The 22,503-nt window shown below is 37.2% G+C and overlaps 1 protein-coding gene and 1 pseudogene across 1 annotated transcript; both read left to right on the forward strand.

Moving 5' to 3' along the window:
• The first annotated feature begins 9,301 nt into the window (after positions 1-9,301).
• DEFB128 (defensin beta 128) lies at positions 9,302-11,493 on the forward strand. Its single transcript, XM_077872604.1, has 2 exons — positions 9,302-9,469; positions 11,122-11,493. The coding sequence occupies exons 1-2, from the start codon at positions 9,307-9,309 to the stop codon at positions 11,355-11,357; spliced, it is 399 nt and encodes a 132-aa protein (XP_077728730.1). The 5' UTR covers positions 9,302-9,306; the 3' UTR covers positions 11,358-11,493.
• A 5,223-nt stretch (positions 11,494-16,716) lies between these two features.
• Positions 16,717-20,453, forward strand: LOC144298920 (lupus La protein-like; annotated as a pseudogene).
• The last annotated feature ends 2,050 nt before the right edge of the window (positions 20,454-22,503 follow it).

Consider the following 22,503-nt stretch of genomic DNA (forward strand, 5'->3'; position numbering starts at 1 on the left):
CTTTTTGTGTCATATCTTAAAAAATCACTGCCAGGACTAATGTCAAGGATTTTCTTCCCTATATTTTCTTGTAGGAGTTTTATGGCATATCAGGTCTTATGTTTGTTTTTTTATTTTATTTTTTAAAAAGATTTTAAAATTTTTATTTATTTGACAGAGAAAGCACAAGTGCACAAGCAGGGAGCAACAGGCAGAGGGAGAGGGAGAAGCAGGCTCCTCACTGGGCAGGGAGCCTGACGCAGGGTTCAATCCCAGGACCCTGGGATCATAACCTGAGCTGAAGGTAGATGCTTAGCTGACTGAGCCACCCAGGTGCCCCTCAGATCTTATGTTTAGATCTTTAATCTATTTTGAGTTAATTATTGTGAGTGGTGTAAAGTAAGAATGAACATTTTTCTGCATGTGTTTGTCCAGTTTTCCCAATGCCATTTGTTGAAGAGACTATCCTTTTCCCTTTGGGTGTTCTTGACTCTCTTGTCAAATATTAGTTGATCATAAATGTGGGATTTCATTTTTTTATCCTGTTCTATTAGTCTATGTGTCCATTTTTATGCCAGTATCATACTGTTTTAATTAGTATAGCTTTATTGTTTGGTTTGAGATCAGTAAGTATAATTCATATCTCTAGATTTGTTCTTCTTTCTAATGATTGCTTTGGCTATTCAGGGTATTTTGTGGTTTTACAATTTTTGGGGTTATCCTGTTTCTGTGAAATATATATGAAAAATATGATTGGGATTTTATTTTATTTTAATTAATTAATTAATTATTTTTTAAAAAGATTCTATTTATTCATTCATGAGAGACACAGAGAGAGAGGCAGAAACACAGGCAGAGGGAGAATGCTGGCTCCATGCAGGGAGCCCAACACGGGACTTGATCCCGGGTCTCCAGGATCACACCCTAGACCGAAGGTGGTGGCTAAACCACTGAGCCACCCAGGTCCCTGATTAGGATTTTAATAGGAATGGTCTTGAATCTCTAAATTGCTTTGGACAGTATGAACATTTTAATAATATTTATTCTTCCGATCTTTGAGCTTAGAATATCTTTCCATTTATTTATGTGCTCTTTAGTTAGTTTTCTCTGTACATATCTTTCACCTTTTTGCTTAAATTTATTCCTGAATATTTTATTCCCTTTGATACAATTGTAAATGAGATTGTTTCCTTAATTACTCTTTCTGAACATTTGTTATTAGTGTTTAGGAATCCAATAGACTTTTGTGTATTAATTTTGTATCCTTTAACTTTACTGAATTTGTTTATTTTTTATTTTTATTTTTTTTTGGTGGCGTCTTTAAAGTTTTCTATATATCTGACAATTTGTTATATGCAAATAATGGCAGTTTTACTTTTTCCTTCCCCACTAGGGTACCTTTTATTTCTTTTTCTTGCCTAATTGCTCTGGCCAGGACTCCCAATACTATGTTGAATAAGTGGTGAGAGTGGGCACTCTTGTCTTTTTCCTGATCTTAGAGGAAACGCTGTTACTTTTTTGTGATTAAATATTATGTCTCTGTGAAGTAGATACAAAATAGCTTCTTCCATTGTCACAGTTTTAACTTCTGACAAAATATGTCATCTATCAGAAAGAGAGAGAAAGAAAAAGAGAAAAAGATCAAGAGACCTGACCCCATATCTGAGAAAACAATATTAAAGGCAGTGACATGTGTGTGAATCAGAGTATCTAGCTTTAACTAAAGATATATATTTTGTATAATAAAGCTAACTTAAAAAAAAGATTCACTCCAGGATATTTTAATTTAGATTTAATTTTTCTTTTTCTTTTCTTAAAAAGATTTATTTATTTATTTGAGAAAGAGAGAGAGAGTGGGTGTATGAACTGGGGTGAGGGTGAGAAGCACAGAGAGAGAGGGAAAAGGAGAGAAGCAGATTCCCTGCTGAGGGTGGGATCTGTCTCTGGCTGGATCTTACCATCCTGAGATCATGACCTGAGCTAAAATCAAGAGTTGTATGCTTAACTGACTGAGCCCACCCAGGCGCCCCTAGCTTTCTCTTAACATAATTTTGCTTGATATGTGTATGTCAATGGTGTGGCTGGAACAACTTGCCTCTCCTTTTATATGATTTTTAATTTCAGGAGATATTGTGTACATACATTTGCTGAGAGTTGCCAACACAGGGTAAAACTAAAATAGTTCCTTTTTGAATTTTTTAAAAAAATATTTTATTTATTTGAGAGAGAGAGAGAGAGAAAGTAAGAGACAGAGCATGAATGGAAGGGGAGGGGCAGAGGGAGATGGAGAAGCAGACTCCGGGATTATGACCTAAACTGAAGGCAGACATTTAATGGACTGAACCACCCAGGCACCCCTTCCTTTTGAATTTTTAAAGATATTCCCTAATATTAGAAAATTATTTAAGAAACAAAGCAGAGGATCATAGAAGAAGGGAGGGAAAAAGAAAATAAGATGAAATCAGAGAGGGAGACAAACCATAAGAGACTCTTATCTAAGGAAACAAATTGAGAGTTGCTGTCAGGGAGGGGGGTGAGGGGATGGGGTAACTGAGTGATGGACATTAAGGAGGCCACATGATGCAATGAGCACTGGGTGTTATATACAAGTGATGAATCACTGAACTCTACCTCTGAAACTAATCATATGGTATGTATTAATTGAATTTAAATGAAATAAAATTTAAAAAGCAACACAAAATTATTTTGTTAATGTTTTAAAGTCTCTAGATGTCCATGGACCATGCAAAAACAATTATAGAAACCTGTTCATCGTTTCTGAGGAGCTATCTTGAAGTTTTGGAATGTGGAATGCTTGATTAGTTAGTGAGAGGATTTGCTTTGGCCACTAGGTGGTACTTGGAATCCAAACCACCTGAATTTTTTATTTTTATCTTTCTCATGTATGTATGTATGTTTTAAAATTTAATTCCAGTATAGTCAACATACAGAGTTATATTAGTTTCAGGTGTATAATATAGCAACTCAACAATTCTATACATTACGCAGCAAGGCTCGTTGTAAATGCAAAGCATCTGAATTTGACAGTGAAAATGGGCTAGGAGTTCAAGAGGTTTATGATGGAATTAAGGGAAAAGAAAGCGTGACTGCTGTGGGTTTTGCAAGGGCTGCAGGAATTTGAATGGAGTATTCAACTGGGAAAAATATGCCTAACATCTCCTGTTGCCTCTTGGGCTGATATGAGGGGAATGGATTAAGAACATAGTTTTGACTAACCTGAAAGTTTGTATGTGCTCTCCGAGATATATCAATTTTATTGCTCCAAAAATTTTATAATTATCTGTAACATTTTTTTAAAGCTAAAATAATCAGGAGTAAATCTAGATGAAGTAGGTATTTTGTTGAGCCATTACCTACATACATAATTTTCTCTATATAGATGAGTTTTCAAAATAACATTTTACACTAAAATTATTTTGATAGAAAAATATCTTTTTCTCATTTTCCTGAACATCTGAAGGTGTATATAAATTTCTTCTGGGAACACAAGTTTCCTCTGTAACTGTCAGTTGGCCTAAAAATACCAATTGGCTAGAAGATACCAATTGTCCTGTGTGAATCAAGTCTCATTTCAGGTTTGGAAGCTTGCTGGCAATGTGTCCTTTCTGACAGTACCTGCTTTATTACTTCACTTGGCTGAATCATGGAATTGTTCTAGATCACTGGAGGGACTCTGACATGTTGACATGACATTGAATATTGTCTTAGTTTCCTATTGCTGTTACAAATTACAACAAATTTAGTGGCGTAAACAAACACAACTATACTATCTTATAGTTCTTAAGTTAGTCTGAAATAGGTCTTAGTGGGCTAAAAGCAGATGTCCCCTTTGGAGTTTATATCTAAGGGAAAATCTTTCCTGGTCTTTTCCAGCTTCTAGAGGATTGAATTCTTTGGTCATGGCCTCTTCTTCTATCTTCAAAGCTAGTCATGTAGCATTATCAAATCATTTTTTGACACCGATTCCTACCTCCCCCTTCTGCATTTAAATGATCCTTGTTATCACATGCGACCCACCAGATAATCCAAAGTAATCTCCTTATTTTACAGTCAGCTGATTAGCAACCTTAATTCCATCTACAAAACTATGTCTCACTTGTCACATAACATTTATTTACAGCTTCTGAGAATTAGAATGTGGACGTCTTTATGAGACCATTATTCTTCCTACCATAAATATTATTAATGCAATTATTTTTTCCATCTTTAGAACTCAAAATTATACATACAGATGGTTTCTGACTTACAACATTTTGTTTTAGGATTTTTTTGACTTTACAATGGTGCAAAAGCAATACATATTCAGTAGAAACTGTACTTTTATTTTGAATTTTTTTTTAAATTTTTATTTATTTATGATAGTCACAGAGAGAGAGAGAGAGGCAGAGACACAGGCAGAGGGAGAAGCAGGCTCCATGCACCGGGAGCCCGACGTGGGATTCGATCCCGGGTCTCCAGGATCGCACCCTGGGCCAAAGGCAGGCACTAAACCACTGCGCCACCCAGGGATCCCTGTACTTTTATTTTGAATTGTGATCTTTGGGAGGAAAGAGCGGCAGAAGGAGAGGGAGAGAAAGATTCTTAAAGCAGACTCCACACACCCACCCTGGAGCCAGAGATGGGGCTTGATTTCACAGCCCTGAGATCATGACCGGAGCCAAAATCCAGAGTTGGACGCTTAACCAACAGAGCCACCCAGATGCCCCTTGAATTGTGATCTTTACCAAGGCTAATGATATGTAGTATGATGCTCTCTCTTGATACTGGGTAGTGGCAGTGAGCTGTAGCTCCCAGTTAGCTATGTGACCATGAAGGGAAACAACTGATACACTTACAACCATTCTGTTTTTCACTTTCAGTACAGTATTTAACAAACTATGTGAGATATCCAATGCTTTATTATAAAATAGACTTTGGGTTAGATGATTTGTCCAACTGCAGGTTGATATAGGTGTTCTGAGCACATTTAAAGTCAGCTAGGCTAAGCTATGATGTTAGTAGTTTGGGTGTATCAAATGCATTTTTGATTTATGATATTTTCAGCTTACAATGGGTTTATCAGGATATAACTTCATCATAAGTTGAAGAAAATCTGTACAACTTTTTACTATCATCAATTTTCTATTATTGAGGGAGGAGAAGAGAAATATTTAGTTGAGGTAACTTGAGTTTAGATATATAGAATATGAAACATGAAGGTATCTGGCATGTCACTGGTTGATTGACAGATTGAGTTTCTTCATGTTTTCTTTAACTAGAATTCAAAATAAAAGGATATTTGGGCCATCCATCCCTGGGTGCTGCCTAATCCTCATGGACCTGCATGTGACTTTCTCTTCAAGTCCTACCAGAATCAGAGTCAATCCGAGCCATCTAATACTCTTTGAACTTAAAAAAAAAAATCACTTTAAGTTTTTCAGTCCTTAATTATTACTAGAGATCTGGTCTGTTTTGAAGGCCATTCTGATGAAAACAGTTTCCGTAATTATAGATTATCATTTATTTATCATTACTAACATATGATCTTTTTCTTTTATCTTGTATTCCTCTGACCTGACAATTTTCATCAATAAAAGACTGGAAGAATCAGGCAGACATGGGTAGGCTTACACACAGATATACACCTTACCTGGAGAAAATCTTCACTTTGGCATGTTATAGAATGCTGCATCAAATCCGCAGGTGCTATCTCTTCTATTTTAGATCTACCTTTCATACTATTATTTAAATATCAAAAAATAACAAAACCAAATAAAACTTCAGATTCATTTTGATTTTATAAAATGATCTGAAATACTGCAGCAAGATGATAAAACCATGACATCGTTTACTTCTTTTAGTTGCTCTGGGGGAAAAAGGAGGACAATAGTTAAATGGCATATTTAAAGCTACTTAAAGCACTTACATCTTTAGTATTTAAGCAAATACAGTTTATGAGCCAATACTAATTATCACATGAGACATTTGTATACTTTTTGTGTAGTGTTTTACAATTATTGTCCAAACACACACATAAAAGGTCCAAATGTACATTTCATAAAATATGATACATTCCTAGTGTACTTAGGTCTCAAGAGTACAGTGGAATGAGAAGGAACAGTAATATACAGCGAATTGCAACCTCAGTTGGGTCCCTCAGTATTATCTTAGTAAGTTTATTTTGTGAGACAGTTTATAAATTAAAAGCAGATTTTCTTAAAATGAATATTCTGCTTCTAAATTTATATCAATCTTCTGCAAGAGGTGCATACATGTTTTGTTTCTATGATATTTTTTGCCCATTTTCATTTGTCATTTTGTTATTGATTTTTAAACATTCCTTATATGTTATGGACATTAATCCTTTTATGGTATATCATACGGTGATGAATTTTATTCTACTCTGATTATCTTTCTCTTATACCCCCTTGAAACTTCTCCTGCATATATTTTGTTATGAAGATATTATACATTTTATGTAGTCAAATCTCTCACTCTTATGATTTTTAATAATTCTCTTCTGTCCTCATTATTAGCTTTATTTCCTTTGAGGTCATTTATCCTTATTGTTAATTTAATTTCTTCTTTTATATTGTTTATTTTCCTGAAACTATCTGGTGATATATATTTAGGCATAATGGTAGATTATTAAAGGTAGTTGAATGTAGTTTCTCTTTTTTGGGTCATGTCTGTTTTGCCAATAGGCATGTGTCTTGAATTGGATGGGTGAATGTAGACTTTGTATGTGTATTTGTATGTGTGTGCTCAGGGAATGTTGACTAGCAACTTTATTTTAAACTGAGTGACTGAAAAGCAAGCAAGCTTACTTTGTTTCATCTTACTTCTTATACAGTTGTCAAATTACTTTTGGAGTGAAATATTTAGAAGGCTAAACACTAGAATATTAACAGTGGTAAGATTATGGGTGGTCTCTTTTCTTTTTGCTTATCTATGTGTCTAATTTTTCTAGCATGAAATGTTAATTCAACTTCCTCACATCCCTAAACAAAGGACAACAAAAGAATCTTGCTTGACTCCTCCAGACTTTATAAGAGGGAATTAGTCTTCCTATTTCTTGCCTGGATTCAGCTTACTCAACAGTTTGGGAAGATAACATCTTAAGTAGAATTCAGAGAATATTTCTAAGAAATGAAGCACATTTAAAGATCACTGATAAAAACCAATTTGTACAACTATGCGTCACAGTGGGAGGTGCAGTAACAAATGTTGATGGGTGATTTTTTTTTTTAATGACCATGACTAAAGTGCAGCATTTAATTCTTCACCCCAGCCTACTCAAGGGGAAGTCTATTACTTAGCCACAAAGGGCTTTGAAAATGAGGAGACTGTGTGCTTCTTATGCCCCACAAAGATTGCAGAAAGTCTCTCTGATAATAAGGACTTGACAAACAGGCTTAGGAATCTATTAAAGCAAACAAATAGTATTACTTCCTGGATGTAACAATGTCACCTTTGGAAATCAGAAATATGAATTCTCTAAACATAGGCTGCTGAGTGGTAAGTAGGATATAAGGAGGTGGGTGGGAGGAGGATGTCCAGCCAAAAACATGACAATAAATTTTGTGATCAAAGCAACATCTTATATTTGGATATTTTGTCTTTGTCTCCCAAAGATTGACCCAAAGAAGGCAACTGGAGAGGCAGGTTAGCACAATGGCTAAGGCCTTTGTTTTTATGCAGATGTGGGTTGATCCTAGCTCATTCCTTACTAGCTATATGACATTGGGCATATTACCAATTCCCTAAGTTGTAGTTTTCCTATTTGAAAGAGGTATTAGCTTCATACTTCAAAATGTTCTTGTAAGGCTTAAAGTAAGTAATGTGTACAAAATGTGTTTGTCATCTAGTAGGTGCATGTAAGAGATCATGGAGCTGAGCCCAAATGAGATACTGGCAGGGCTAGTGCAAATCTGGTGGGGCTATTGATCGATTCTCAGTCCATATCTTGACATATCAGTAGCATTTGACACTTCCTCCTCCTTGACAAATTTAATTCACTCCAGTTATTGACAAACATAATAAGCTATACACAAAACATTAGTAACCCTAGCCCTAACCTGAACCCTATGTTGTGATACAAGTTTAATCGTCATCAACAAATATTTATTCAGCCCTCACACATTCCAAAATTCTTCCAGGTACTGTCTCAGAAACATACTTGGGTGGGCCCTAATTACTGTAACTTCAAAGTTCTGGTGTCCAGAAATTGTAAAACATAGTAAACAGAATTCTTTAGGAAATGTCTTAATTAACTTTATTACTACCCTTGGTGTATTTTATGGAATAATAATTTATTTGGTACTTTACAATCATTCATTATATAATTACATACTGAAGATATAGTGTGAGTTTTGTACTGTGCACTAAGGACTCCAAATTGAATGAAGCCAGTGGCCTGCCTTTGAGGGACTCATAGATTATTACAGAAGAACAAATAATTGGAACATGACATATTGTGACTGCCAACAAAAATATGGACAAGATACAGTGTTGGTACAAAGAAGGGTGTTCTTAGCTCTATTTAGTTGGGTCAAGTGAAACTTTCATAGATATGGAGATGATTGAACTTAATTTTGAAGGAAAATTAGGAGTTCAACAGGGCAAATTTGTTGGACAGGTTGGCAAAGCATGATAAAAATTTGAAAAATGATTTAAATTTGCAAAGAAACAGGTTATGGAAGTAACAAGTTGGCTTAAGGTACCTATACTAATTTGGCAGAAACGTAAGTGGTTCTGTAAAATGCCTAGGAGAGGTGAGCAGGGACCAGTTCATAATGAGTTGGATACTGTGCTAAAGAGATATGATCTTTTGAAAGACTTCATTTGTAGAATTGAGCTGTACCGGGGAAGACTTTATGGGAGACTTTGAAATAATATCAATTTACCTAGCCAAACCTAAAAGCTATCTTACTCCCAGATGACTTTCTGGAAATTTCATAAATTAAAAAATTATTATTGGATATGTATGTCTGCCTTGATTAGTTCATGATTTAATGAATCTTCCAAATGGGTAACTTTTGTGAGTAAAAGGTGGTGTTAGCTTGATGGGACATTGAAACAAGAGGAATAAACTAGGACTGACTCACACAAACCAGAACACATGACCAACCAGCCTTGATCCAATTAGGCTGATGGCCCAAGTGGAGAAATCAATATTCCTCCTTTCTGGGAGCTCTCATCCTGAATAAAGAAGAGTAGGTGTGAGGTGATGGAACATTCTGTGATTGTAAACTCCATATATGGGAATGAAGGTGGGGTGGACTTGGATTTACTGTCCATCCATGTGGGTTAAAATGAGAACTCAGAATGCTCATAGCATGGAAAAGCTCGTGTCTCATCTTGAAAAACTCTGTGATTTCTATCAAGAGATCACTGGATAAGGAAATTGTGCTGCCTATTTCTCTTGGGAAATCTGTAAGCATGAAGCTGTTTCTGGTTCTCATTATTCTTCAATTTGAGGTACCAACAGGTAACTTGTACAAATGTACCATGAAATCCTAGGAGCTACTATTGTCTGTAGGAGTGGGACGAGGGCCTTCAAGATTGTCGGTATCTTGACAATATCTTCAAAAGTACCCACTCTCCTTGAGTCTGTATCTTATAAGAAAGCATTTGGGGAGGTAAGAGGTAAGAAGACATCAGGGCTGTACTCTCAGAAGTCCTCTCCAAAGGTAGGCATGGACCCATCATCTAGAATTATCTTTATAAGTTAAACATAGTTTTCACTCAGGAACCTCACCATCTGTTTTTCTATTCAAACTCATTTTCAGCCTTTACAAGTAACAAGAACAGCACAATCTTTGGAAACATGTAGATGTGAGGGTAAAATATATCTTGATCACAGGTTGATTGTATGAACTGAACTAATCATTCCCTTTTAAAAAACTATTTATTTTAGGTGGGGAGGGGCAGAGGGAAAGGGAGAGAATCCTTAAAAAGACTCCCTACTCAGTGTGGAGCCCAATATGGGGCTCCAGCCTAGGACCCTGAGATCATGACCTGAACTGAAACCAAGAGTTGGATGCTCACTTGAGTGAGCCATCCAGGCACCCCTAATCACTCACTTAAAAAAAAAGATTTTATTTATTTATTCATGAGAGACACACAGAGAGAGGCAGAGACATAGGCAGAGGGAGAAGCAAGCTCCCAGTGGGGAGCCTGATGTGGGACTTGATCCCAGGATCCTGAGCCAAAGGCAGATGCTCAACCACTGAGCAACCTAGGGGCTCCCTTAATTATTCCCTTTGAATCTGTTTTCTCATCTGTCAATTGAGTATAATGACCCAATTTCATGATTGAATTTCATGAGAGGAAATGTCTTTGTTTTCCCTCATTGTTTCATGAGCTTGTCCAAATTTGTGTATGGGGACACATAAAGAATTGGAAACAGGTGATTTAGGACTTCAATGAAATACTCCAAATAGGTGACAGTTTGGATCTCTAAGGAGATGGGTACATACAGAGTTGAGCTAGATCCCTGGGCGACATATTTATGTGAGATGTAAAGGAGGATGGAAAGAGAGAGAAAGAAAGAGAAAGAGAGGAGCCAGGAGGAGCATGGTCATGAAGACCTAGAAACTGAATAAGGGAAGTTCTCAGCAACATTTATTGCTGAGACCCATGAGGTCTTGGCAAAGGGAGATTTCTGCTGTTCATATCAGTGAGTGTGAAACAATTTCTGTCTTAAAAAGTCCTGTCTCTGGTACACTTTTAAAAGGTACCTTGGCTCTGAATAATGCCATGGTGACAAGTTGGTACTCTTTGGGGACACTGGACTAGGGTAAGGCTGAGGGAGTGCTGACTTAGGAGCATGGAATACAGAGTCAGATTTGCCAGAGTCCAGGGGCGGGACATAGTTTTGGTTGATAACCATGAATTGATCTCTCTTTGTTTTTGTCATGTAAGTTATAATGTTCTCAGACCCAACTGGGTATTGGCTAGGAGCCTGGGGTTTTGATATCCTTAATTTGGGATGATTTTCAAGGAGGAGGCTCTTAGTTTCTTCTTATCAGCATAAGATTCACTTTGGAATCACAGAAGGCTAAAGCTTTTGGGAAGCATATACTACTTCTATTCTGCCTCAGGAACTAATCTGTGTTCAATGTTGTTTTCTGTGCACAGATACAGCACGACCCAGAAAATGCTTTAGTAATATAACAGGCTACTGCCGGAAGAAATGTGAAATGGGGGAAATATATGAAATGGCATGTCTAAATGGGAAATTATGTTGTGTTAATGAAGACAAAAACAAAAAACACCAAAAAGCCCCAGAGTCACCTCTCCCTTTACCACAGCCTAAGGGGAAGATAGACTATGTCATTTTACCCACCATCACACTTCTCACAATCCAACTATAAATCAAGCACTTGCTTCACTGGTCTCCACTCTTCCTAAATCAAAAGTGCCACCTCCTTCAACAGCCTGGAACAAGGGATTCATCTACTTCTGTGAACTTGATTATCCACATAATAAAATTTTATGCTTTTCTCTGGATTTATTAATGTATTCACTCATTTTTAAACACTTTAACCATAAATGAATAGTTATCATGTTCCAGGCATTATACTGGTAGGATAATATACGGTAAGATGGGTGATACAGAGATGAAATGAACGTGTTGGTAGAGGTGGAAGTTAGCCCCTCCATTTTCTATGCAGTTTTGTAGTATTTCAAGTATAACTCTTCTTATAAATGAAGTTTCTTGTGTCTAAGCAGATCTGAATGTCTCAACTTTGTATGTGTAGGGTGAATAAGGGTTTTGCTAATAACCAAGAATTCATTAGAAGAAGGCAAGATATTAGAACATTTTCATAACATTATTGGCCAGTTCTTTTTTTTTTTTTAATTTTTTATTTATTTGTGATAGTCACAGAGAGAGAGAGAGAATGAGGCAGAGACACAGGCAGAGGGAGAAGCAGGCTCCATGCACCGGGAGCCTGACGTGGGACTCGATCCCGGGTCTCCAGGATCGCGCCCTGGGCCAAAGGCAGGCGCCAAACCGCTGCGCCACCCAGGGATCCCTATTGGCCAGTTCTAATGGGCAGTGATGACACCTAGTAATAATTCCAATACAGGTTTCCCCTGCTATCCAAAAGTAGAGTGATTCTATGAGAACTTCCATAGGCCAAAATGGTGTAAAGAAGCAATTGCCATTAACTTATATGGAAAATTGTTTGAGTATTCCAGACCCAAAAAATAACTTCTCAGGCTTTTCTGATACCTTAGGATAGATCTTGCTAAGGGATGTGCAAAATAAATCAGGATAAAGCATAGATGCTCATAGACACAGTTCAAAGCTATGACAGCTTTGTGCTGAGATGCTGATTGTAGGTCCTGGGGAAGGAGCTTGGTGAGGCCACTCTCACTGCTCAGGATGCCTACTGCCTCTGTAATGGTTTGCTGCAAAACAAACTGAATCACTCATGTTTTGTCACCCTCTTTGATTTTTCTCACTTATTTTCCCCTATAATCCCTTTCACTATTTTTTTTTTTTTAATTTATGATAGTCACACAGAGAGAGAGAGAGAGGCAGAGACACAGGCAGAGGGAGAAGCAGGCTCCATGCACCGGGAGCCTGATGTGGGATTCGATCCTGGGTCTCCAGGATCGCGCCCTGGGCCAAAGGCAGGCGCCAAACCGCTGCGCCACCCAGGGATCCCTCTTTCACTATTTTTTATATTCCCCGTATGAGAGACTCCTAAATCTGGGAAACGAACAAGGGGTGGTGGAAGGGGAGGCGGGTGGGGGGATGGGGTGACTGGGTGAGGGGCACTGAGGGGGTCACCTGATGGGATGAGCACTGGGTGTTATACTATATGTTGGCAAATTGAACTCCAATAAAAAATATACATAAAAAAATAAACATTGAGTGCTATTTTTGTTTTTTCCTTTTTAAAAAAGATTTTATTTACTTATTCATGAAAAACACACAGAGAGAGGCAGGGACATAGGCAGAGGGAGAAGGAGGCTTCCTGCAGGGAGCCAGATGGGAGACTAGATCCCAGGAACCCAGGATCACGCTCAACCACTGAGCCACCAAGGTGTCCCTGCTTTTTGCCCATTTTATGCAAAAGACAATATCTTTTTCATATTTGCCATTAGTGGAAACAGGTACAATGTAGGTTTTTTGTAAAAGTGAAGTGGTGTAACTGCAAACTATAAAAAAGCAGAGGTTATCTGTACATCATTTGAAGCTTATTTAATGTTGTATGGTCCATTTCCTTTTTTTTAGCAGCAAACGGAACATTAAGTTGACACAAGTTTTAGGCAATATTACTCTTAGAACCTTTGAAAACATTACATATTCAATAATTTGCTTGCTAATAGTGTGAAATTTACAAGCTTTCAGTTGCAAGGTGAATGAAGTCTGAGGATCTAATGTGAAATGCAGTGACCATAGTTGAGAACACTGTATTGTATAATCGAAATGTGCTAGGACAGTAGAACTTAAATGTTTTCACACACAAAAAAGCCCTAAAACAAAACCAAAACCACCAGCTAAATATGGGAGGTGATGCATATGTTAATTAACTAGATGGGGCGGGAGTGCTTTTATGACATATGCATATATCAAAGCACCATGATGTACCCGCTAAATATCTTACAATTTGTAAGTCAATTATACTTCAATAAAACTGAAAATAAATAAATAAAAATATTGTGAAATTTAAAGCCCTATAAATGAGAGAGACATTTTTAAAATTTTTTTTATTTTTAAAGATTTTATTTATTTATTCATGAGAGACACAGAGAGAGAGAGAGAAAGAGAGAGAGGCAGAGGCAGAGGGAGAAGCAGGCTCCATGCAGGGAGCCTGATGTGGGACTCGGTCCCGAGACTCCAGGATCGCACCCTGGGCTGAAGGCGGCACTAAACCACCGAGCCACCCAGGGTTCCTGAGAGAGACATATTTTAAGAAGCTCCTCACGAGCTAGATAAAATCTTGTAAAGTCATGATGCTCTCCAGATGAATAGAACAGAGCATTTTGTTGTGCCATCCACTGATGTTACTTGGTTAAGGTATAGGTCATAAATAACTTTTGTGGAGCTAAAATTGGCTCATCTGAGTTGAAGAAATCAATGAGACTTATTCCTCCATGTGTAGCTCATCATCTTGTTTTACTGGGAGGACAGAGAGACAAATATTTAGATGGATTTGTTAACATTTTAAGAGGCTATAAAGACCTTCTTTTTAGTAGTTGTGGCTTTTGAGAATCCTGGAAAAGTATATAGGAAATAAGGACCAGACTAAATTGTAGAGTTAGAAATTATTTTGTTGATTTCACCATGAAAAACTAATGTATGACTATTTCACTCTAATTCTCAGTGGAGTTTTTCAAGAAGCCCACATTAGAAAGCCCTTTCTTTATTGCAGCACTTCATAAGCTCCTCTTTTTCAGTCTTCCATCACTATGGATCACCAAGGGCATTTTAAAGGAATGCCCATTTTGTCACTATGATATGAAGATAGGTCTTGCCCATTGTCTTTAATCTATATGTGTCCTCTACTCTGTATGAGTCCATTGATTAATTAGGTACAAGAATCTATTTGGATTAGTTAGTATCAGAACAACCAGTGAAGTGTTGCCTGACTCAGGAAAGAGAAGTATAATGAAATAAACATAAATCAAGCCTTAGATTCTGCTTTGAATGGGCAGAACTAATCTTTGCTTTAACTTTTCCCTATTATGTATTTGTATCCACTTCATACTCATAGAAGAGTGTATGTGGTTAGTATTGTTAGGCACATGTATTTTTGCCCATTTTATTTTTATATAGGAAGTTAAATTGAAATCCTATATTTTTATTATGTACCTTTTTGGCACAGGCAGTATTATTGGTACCTTATTTTTCTTGGATCTGTTTTAGAACATTCTCCAAAATCTTATTCATAGAACATTTGAAAATTGCCAGAATGTTCCAGATACATTTTTTTTCAATTAAATCCTAGTAGCTGGGACCACCCATCTCTTTGGGGGTCTTGGATAATGCTCATGAAAGGTGCCAGAGATATTAGTCATTTCTTATACGTACTCACACCTTTTTAGAAAATTTGCTCAGCTTTTCTTTGGGAATCTATTTCAATGGGCCCCAGCAAGATGGAAAGAGAGTAGAGGGCCAGAAAATCTTATTATTTTGGCTACAAGTAATTGGGACCAGGGTGGATGGGACCAGATGTATAAGTAGAGATTGAACTTCTTTGGATTTCCAGGTTGGGTCCCCGTGTACTGATGAATAGGAAAAGATGGAGAAAAAGAGAGAAAGAGTGAGAAAAGGATGGCAAGAGGGAGGGAGAGAGGGAGAGGGAGAGAGAGGGAGAGGGAGAGGGAGAGAGAGATTTCTATTACTAGTTCTAGTCCCTTAGGCCTCATGTAATTACTAACATTTCTTATAATAGGTCCTCCTTTTCTGAAGTTGGTTTGAGTGGGCATGTTTCCTATGATCTCATATCTAAGACATGAAAATTGTAGGTAGGGCAAGTTTTTAGGCACAGAATTATAAATAGAGGGTTTGCTCATTTGTAATACTTAATTAGGAAAGACTAGGATAATGACAGTGACAGAAATTCAGATCCACTTCAACAACTAGTTGTATTTATTTTAAAAAAGATTTTATTTAATTTATTTAAGAGAGACAGTGAGAGTGAGAGAGTGCACAAACAGGGGGAGGGGTAGAGGAAAAGGGAGAAGCAGACTCCTTGCTAAGCAGGGAGCCCGATGGGGGGCTCAATCCCAGGACCCCAAGATAACAGTCTGAGCTGAAGGCAGACACTTAACCAACTGAGCCACCCAGGCTCCCCAACAACTAGTTTTAGAGATACTCAAGTACTGAAGGGAAGCCATGTTCAAAGCAACGTTAGATGATATTTTGTATTCATAGATAAGTTCTAATTTGGCTTCAATTACTCAATGGTCCTTGGGAATATGAGATACTCATTACCCTCGTTTGGTGCTTTCCAAAAAATACCCAATAAATATTATTAGAAAACACAAACTAGTGGAAAATAATTATAGGGGATAATAATTAAATTATCATTAAATAACCCTTCCCAAATAGTGCATGTCAGAAAAGTATGAAAAGCCCAGATACCATTAAACAATATTTCCTGAGTCCAAGAATCAGGTCACGTAAGACTTAGGCACATGTAAAATCCCTATATTATGTCAAATGGAAGCACAGAAATGATAGGAGAGCTATTTTTAAGCATTTTTTTGGTATCTTTCAACCTGGTAAAAGTTGGAAGGTAATTATCTGTAACTTCTACAAATTAAAATGAATTACAATGTATAGAAAAAGTAAAATACAGTTAACCAGTTTGAAGTAGTAAAATATAATTTAGTAATGTATCTGTATTCTTTGGTTAAGAATAGTGGCATGACAAGCATTGCCATGCTGAGAAAGCTCCCTCTTTCCCCCAAAAAGCATATTTTAAGTAACATGCAACTACTGACTTGCAGACACACAGGATATCACTCAGTGTGCACAAAACCTATCTTTATTTTTAAAAGTTAATAAGTGTATGCAGTGAATATTGGACATTACCCAAATTAAAAACTTTGGAGATTCAAAGGGCACCATGAAGAAAGTCTAAAGGTAATCCACAAAATGGAAGAACATTTTTGCAAATCATATATCTGATAAGGGACTTGTATCTAGAGTATTTAAAGAACTATTGCAAGTCAATAATAAAAAGCTGACCTGTTAAAAAAGGACAGAAAATGGTCCTCATCTTTATGTACGTTAGGCCAGCAGGTAGTGTACATTGCAGTCTGCTGTTACCATTAGTGATTGTGGCTCTGTGGACTGGGACCTTAAAGATAGCCACAGTGGATTAAAATGGTGATAATAAAAAAAATGGCTGCTCTGGAGGCCAAAACTGTTATCAAATTGAATATGATTTTGGTGACTTCAATTTGCCACCTGACAAAATTGTAAAGGCACAGATCAAACTAGATAAGGGTTGGTTACCTTTAAAGATCTGTGTTCATCAGGGATATTGGCCTATGATTCTCCTTTTTGGTGGGGTCTTTGTCTGGTTTTGGAATTAAGGTGATGCCTCATAGAACGAGTTTCGAAGTACTCCATCTCTTTCTATCTTTCCAAACAGCTTTAGTAGAATAGGTATGGTTTCTTCTTTAAACGTTTGATAGAATTCCCCAGGGAAGCCATCTGGCCCTGGACTTTTGTGTCTTGGGAGGTTTTTGATGACTGCTCCAATTTCCTCCCTGGTTATCGGCCTGTTCAGATTTTCTATTTCTTCCTGTTCCAGGTTCGGTAGTTTGTGGTTTTCCAGAAATGTGTCCATTTCTTCTAGATTGCCTAATTTATTGGCATATAGCTGCTCATAATAAGTTTTTAAAATCATTTGTATTTCCTTGGTATTGGTGGTGGTCTCTCCTTTTTCATTCATGATTTTATTAATTTGAGTCTGTTCTCTTTTGTTTTTAATAAGGCTGGCTAATGGTTTATCTATCTTATTAATTTTTTTTTAATTTTTATTTATTTATGATAGTCACACACACAGAGAGAGAGAAGCAGAGACACAGGCAGAGGGAGAAGCAGGCTCCATGTACTGGGAGCCCGACTTGGGATTCGATCCCGGGTCTTCAGGATCACGACTTGGGCCAAAGGCAGGTGCCAAACCGCTGCGCCACCCAGGGATCCTTGTCTTATTAATTCTTTCAGAGAAGCAACTCCTGGTTTTGTTGATTTGTTCCACAGTTGTTCTGGTCTCTATTTCATTGAGTTCTGCCCGGATATTTATTAACTCTTTTCTTCTGCTGGGTGAACATTTTATTTGCTGTTCTTTCTCCAGTTCCTTTAGGTGCAAGGTTAGCTTTTATATTTGTGTTCTTTCCAGTTTTTTTATAGATGCTTGTATTTCGATGTATTTCCCTTTCAGGACTGCTTTTGCTGTATCCCAAAGATTTTGAACAGTTGTATCTTCATTCTCATTAGTTTCCATGAATCTTTTTAATTCTTCTCTAATTTCCTGGTTGACCCTTTAATCTTTTAGCAGATGGTCTTTTAACCTCCATGTGTTGAATTTCTTCCAAATTTCTTCTTGTGATTGAGTTCTAGTTTCAAAGCATTATGGTCTGAAAATATGTAGGGGATAATCTCAATCTTTTGGTATCAGTTAAGACCTGATGTGTGACCCAGTATGTGGTCTGTTCTGGAGAAAGTTCCATGTGCACTTGAGAAGAATGTGTATTCAGTTGCATTCAGATGCAAAGTTCAGTAAATATCTGTGAAATCCATCTGGTCCAGTGTATCATTTAAAGCTCTTGTTTCTTTGGAGATGTCGTGTTGAGAAGATCTGTCATTTTCAGAAAGCGCCATGTTGAAGTCTCCCAGTACAAGTGTATTATTATCTAAGTATGTCTTAACTTTGGTTATTAATTGATTGATACACTTGGCAGCTCCCCATTAAGGGCATAAATATTCATGATTGTTAGGTCCTCTTGTTGGATAGATCCTTTAAGTATGATATAGTGTCCCTCTTCATCTCTTACTACAGTCTTTGGGATAAACTTTAATTTATCTGATATGAGGATGACTACCCCTGCTTTCTTTTGAGGACCATTTGAATGGTAAATGGTTCTCCAACCTTTTATTTTCAGGCTGTAGGTGTCCTTAGGTCTAAAATGAGTCTCTTGTAGACAGCAAATAGATGGGTCTTGCTTTTTTATCCAGTCTGAAACCCTGCTTCTTTTGTTGGGATCATTAAGCCCATTCATGTTCAGAGTTACTATCGAAAGATATGAATTTAGTGTCATCATAATGCCTATTCAGTCCCTGTTTTTGTGGATTGTTTCCTTGGACTTCCTCTTTCTTTTACAGAGTCCCCCTTAATATTTCTTGCAGAGCTGGTTTGGTGGTCACATATTCTTTCAGTTTCTGCTTATCTTGGAAGCTCTTTATCTCTCCTTCTATTTGGTTACCTTTGAAGATAATGATAAAATTTATCTAACCATCTAACCATGTAACTTTAATGTATAGCAGGAGCATTGATCAAATCAAAGGTAAGACTCAAAGAAATAAATGAAGCTAAAACTAAGATCAGATCTCCAAGAAAACCTCACCCTGAAGTGACTGATGAGTATAAAAATGGTGTAAAAAAATCTGTTTTTATTAAAAACTTCCAAACGGATTCAACACTCACTGATATAAAAGAATGGTAAGAGATAAAGGTCAAATACTAAATATTCATATAGAAAGAACATTGCATAGAGTATTTAAGGGATCAATATATGCTATATTTGTTAGTATTGAGTCTAAGAGGTTTGTCGAGACCCCTGGCCAGAAGACAGGGACCTGATAATACTTTTCAAGGAGGAATACTTCAGAAGGAGAAGAAACAAAAGCAGCAGAAGAGAAGGGGATGTCTGGGCGGCTGGGTCGGTGAGGCATCTGTGTTTGGCTCTGATGTGATCTCAGGGTCCTCGGATTGAGCCTGCATTGGGCTCCCTACTCAGTGGCAAGTCTGCTTCTCCTTCTCCTTCTCCCTCTGTGATCTCTCTTGCTCTTGCTCTCTCTCAAATACGCAAATAAAATCTTTTAGAAAAAAGAAGAGGAAAAAGAAGGGGGAAGGAGAGGAGGAGGAAGATGTGGAGGAGATGGAGGAGAAAGAAGAGGAAAAGAAGAATAAGAAAGAAGGCAAAATGAAATGGAGGCTAAATGATATGCTAAACAAGAGCAAGAAGAAAACAAAAGTTAGCAGAAAATGCTGAAATGGATGTCCTAGCAGAAAAGATTGGATGCTTGCTGGAATTTTCAGGGAACTTAGATGGTCAGACCTGTAGAGAAGATCTGCACGTCTTTCTCTTAAATCATGGTGAAATAAAATGGATAGACTGTTAGAGGAATAAAAGAGGGAGTAATCCTATTTATTTCTTTATTTTAAAAGATTTTACTTATTTACTCATCAGAGACACAGAAAGAGAGAGAGGCAGAGACACACAGGCAGAGGGAGAAGCAGGCTCCATGCAGGGAGCCCAACGCAGGACCTGATCCTGGAACTTCAGGATCACGCCCTGAGCCAAAGGCAGATGCTCAACCGCTGAGCCATGCAGGCATCCCAGAGTAATCCTCTTTAATTAAAGAGTGAAGAAAGCAAATAATGGTAACTTAAAGGAACAAAGAAGTGACCTGGGAAGTACAAAAGGAAGTCATGGAACAAGAAGCATTTTAAAAAGTCGTAAATCAACAGGAATCCCTAAACAAATGGAAGTCTAAAGGTCTCAGATTTAAAGGAAAAATAAAGGGAAATAAAGCTGCCTAGGATGGGTAAAGGAAAAGTTCAGTTTCAGGGCAAGAAAGTGAAATGTGATTGTGATTATAAAGGTGATAAAAATGGTGCAGCTGGACATGGAAAAAGAACAAGAGAAGAAACAGACAAGGAGAGCCTGCATTGAAACAACAGAAAACTGAAAATGGTGCTGGAGACAAATAGTTTAGGGAACAAATTGTATATTCATTTTAATTAGATTTTAAGTTGCTGTTGTCTTTGGAGGCTTCTAAAAAGGAAACTGAATTAGGTTCCTTTCAGTGTCACTTGTAAGAAAGGAAGACTTTTTTTGTTGTTTAATGTGTCTTTTTTGTTGTTGCTATCCAAATGAAGATTTTATTTTATTTATTTAATTAGAAAAAGATTTTATTTATTTTAGACAGAGAGCACAAGCAGGGGGAGCAGCAGAGGGAGAGGGAGAAGCAGGCTCCTCAAGGAGCCAGGAGCTCCATGTGGGGCTTGATCCTAGTACCCCAGGATCATGACCTGAACCAAAGGCAGATACTTAACAGACTGAGTGACCCAGGTGCCCCCAGATGAAGATTTTAAAAAAAATGTTCGGTTCTATTTGTGTTATTTTAGATGATTCAAGTATCAAAAGAAAGATTCTTTCACTAAATTGCTTTTATAATATGAGAATGTATTAGTACAAAGTAATAAAATATATATACTGTATGAAAAGCAAAAAAAAAAATGGACAAAAGATCTGATAGATATTTCTCCAAAGATATGCAAATGACCAGTAAACAAATGAAATGAAATGTACAAAATCACTAGTTACCAGATTTATACAAGTCAAAACCATAATGATATACCATTTCATACTCACTAGAATAGCCAGAGTCAGAAAGGCAGATAATAACAAGTTTTAGCATGGATGTAGAGAACTTGGAACCTGCATATCCTGCTGGTGGGGATATAAAATGGTGCAGCCATATTGGAAAACAATCTGACAGTTCCTCAAGTGTTAAACATAGATTTACTATATGGTCTGACAATTGCACTTCTAGTTATATATGCAAGAGAAATGAAAACATACCATCACACAAATACTTGTACACAAATGTTCATAACACTATTATTGATAATAAGTCGCCCAGGTCACATGCCTGCACCCTAGGAGCAACTTTGGAATGCACAGACTCATTCTTTCAACCCAAGTAAGAATCATATTGAATAAAGTGCTCAGAATCCAATAACCTGACAGTTGTCCATTACATTTTTGAGATAAGAATTCAGGAGCAGAGAACCTCTTCGTTTTTGTGGTTGGAACTAGAGTAGATTTTCAGGGACAGAAACAGAGTAATTGACCTAGGCTTAAAGATAACACTAGAAAGGGTGCAAGTGTATTGTGAAGAGACACTGCGTTACAACCTGCAGTGCTTGCTTTTTCGAGGAAAACAAGGGAGACACTGCTGTTAGGTTACAAGTTCAAGGGGAAAAAAATCGGTATTTTTCTTAGGGCAATATCTCAGCTTCAGAGCCATCTAAACGCTGATCATACTACATTCCCAGGCATAGAGAAGACAGTCTCCTTTTCCTCTAAGAGAGGATTTAAGTGACAGTGAATTGGGGCATAAAACTGTAGCAAGGTCAGTGGGCTTGGGTGACTGTATTGAAGGAAGCAGGATCAGCACCATCTATAGTCAAATAAAGGAAGATTTATTTATTATTTCAATATTATTTCAAATTATTATTATTTATTTCAACAGACTTATTGTATACATCGAATGTAGGATCCTGCTGTCAGCTTGATGTTATTGTCAGGATCACTGAACTTCTTATCAACTCTATGTGTCACAACTGTTAAAACTGTTAAAACCACTCGTTCAATCCATGGCTTCCAGAATTCATTTAATAGACTTAAATCAGCAGCTGGTGTTGTGATAATGAGACAACGCAAGGACACGTACTATCCTTCAGGAAACGACATTACTGTCACTCAGTTTCTTTTTTTTTTTCTTTTTAAAAGATTTTATTTATTTATTCAAGAGAGAGAGAAGCAGAGACACAGGCAGAGGGAGAAGCAGGCTCCATGCAGGGAACCTGATGTGGGACTTGATCCCACGACTCCAGGATCACGCGTCCTGAGCCAAAGGCAGACGCTTAACCACTGAGCCACTCAGGCATACCTGTCACTCAATTTCTTATGTCACTGTGGGATGTAACTAGGGAGTCATCTTCATTTCCACTACATCCAATGAATAATCAATTA

Source organism: Canis aureus, chromosome 26 (genome assembly GCF_053574225.1).
Source record: "Canis aureus isolate CA01 chromosome 26, VMU_Caureus_v.1.0, whole genome shotgun sequence".
In the NCBI taxonomy this organism is placed as follows: Eukaryota; Metazoa; Chordata; class Mammalia; order Carnivora; family Canidae; genus Canis; species Canis aureus.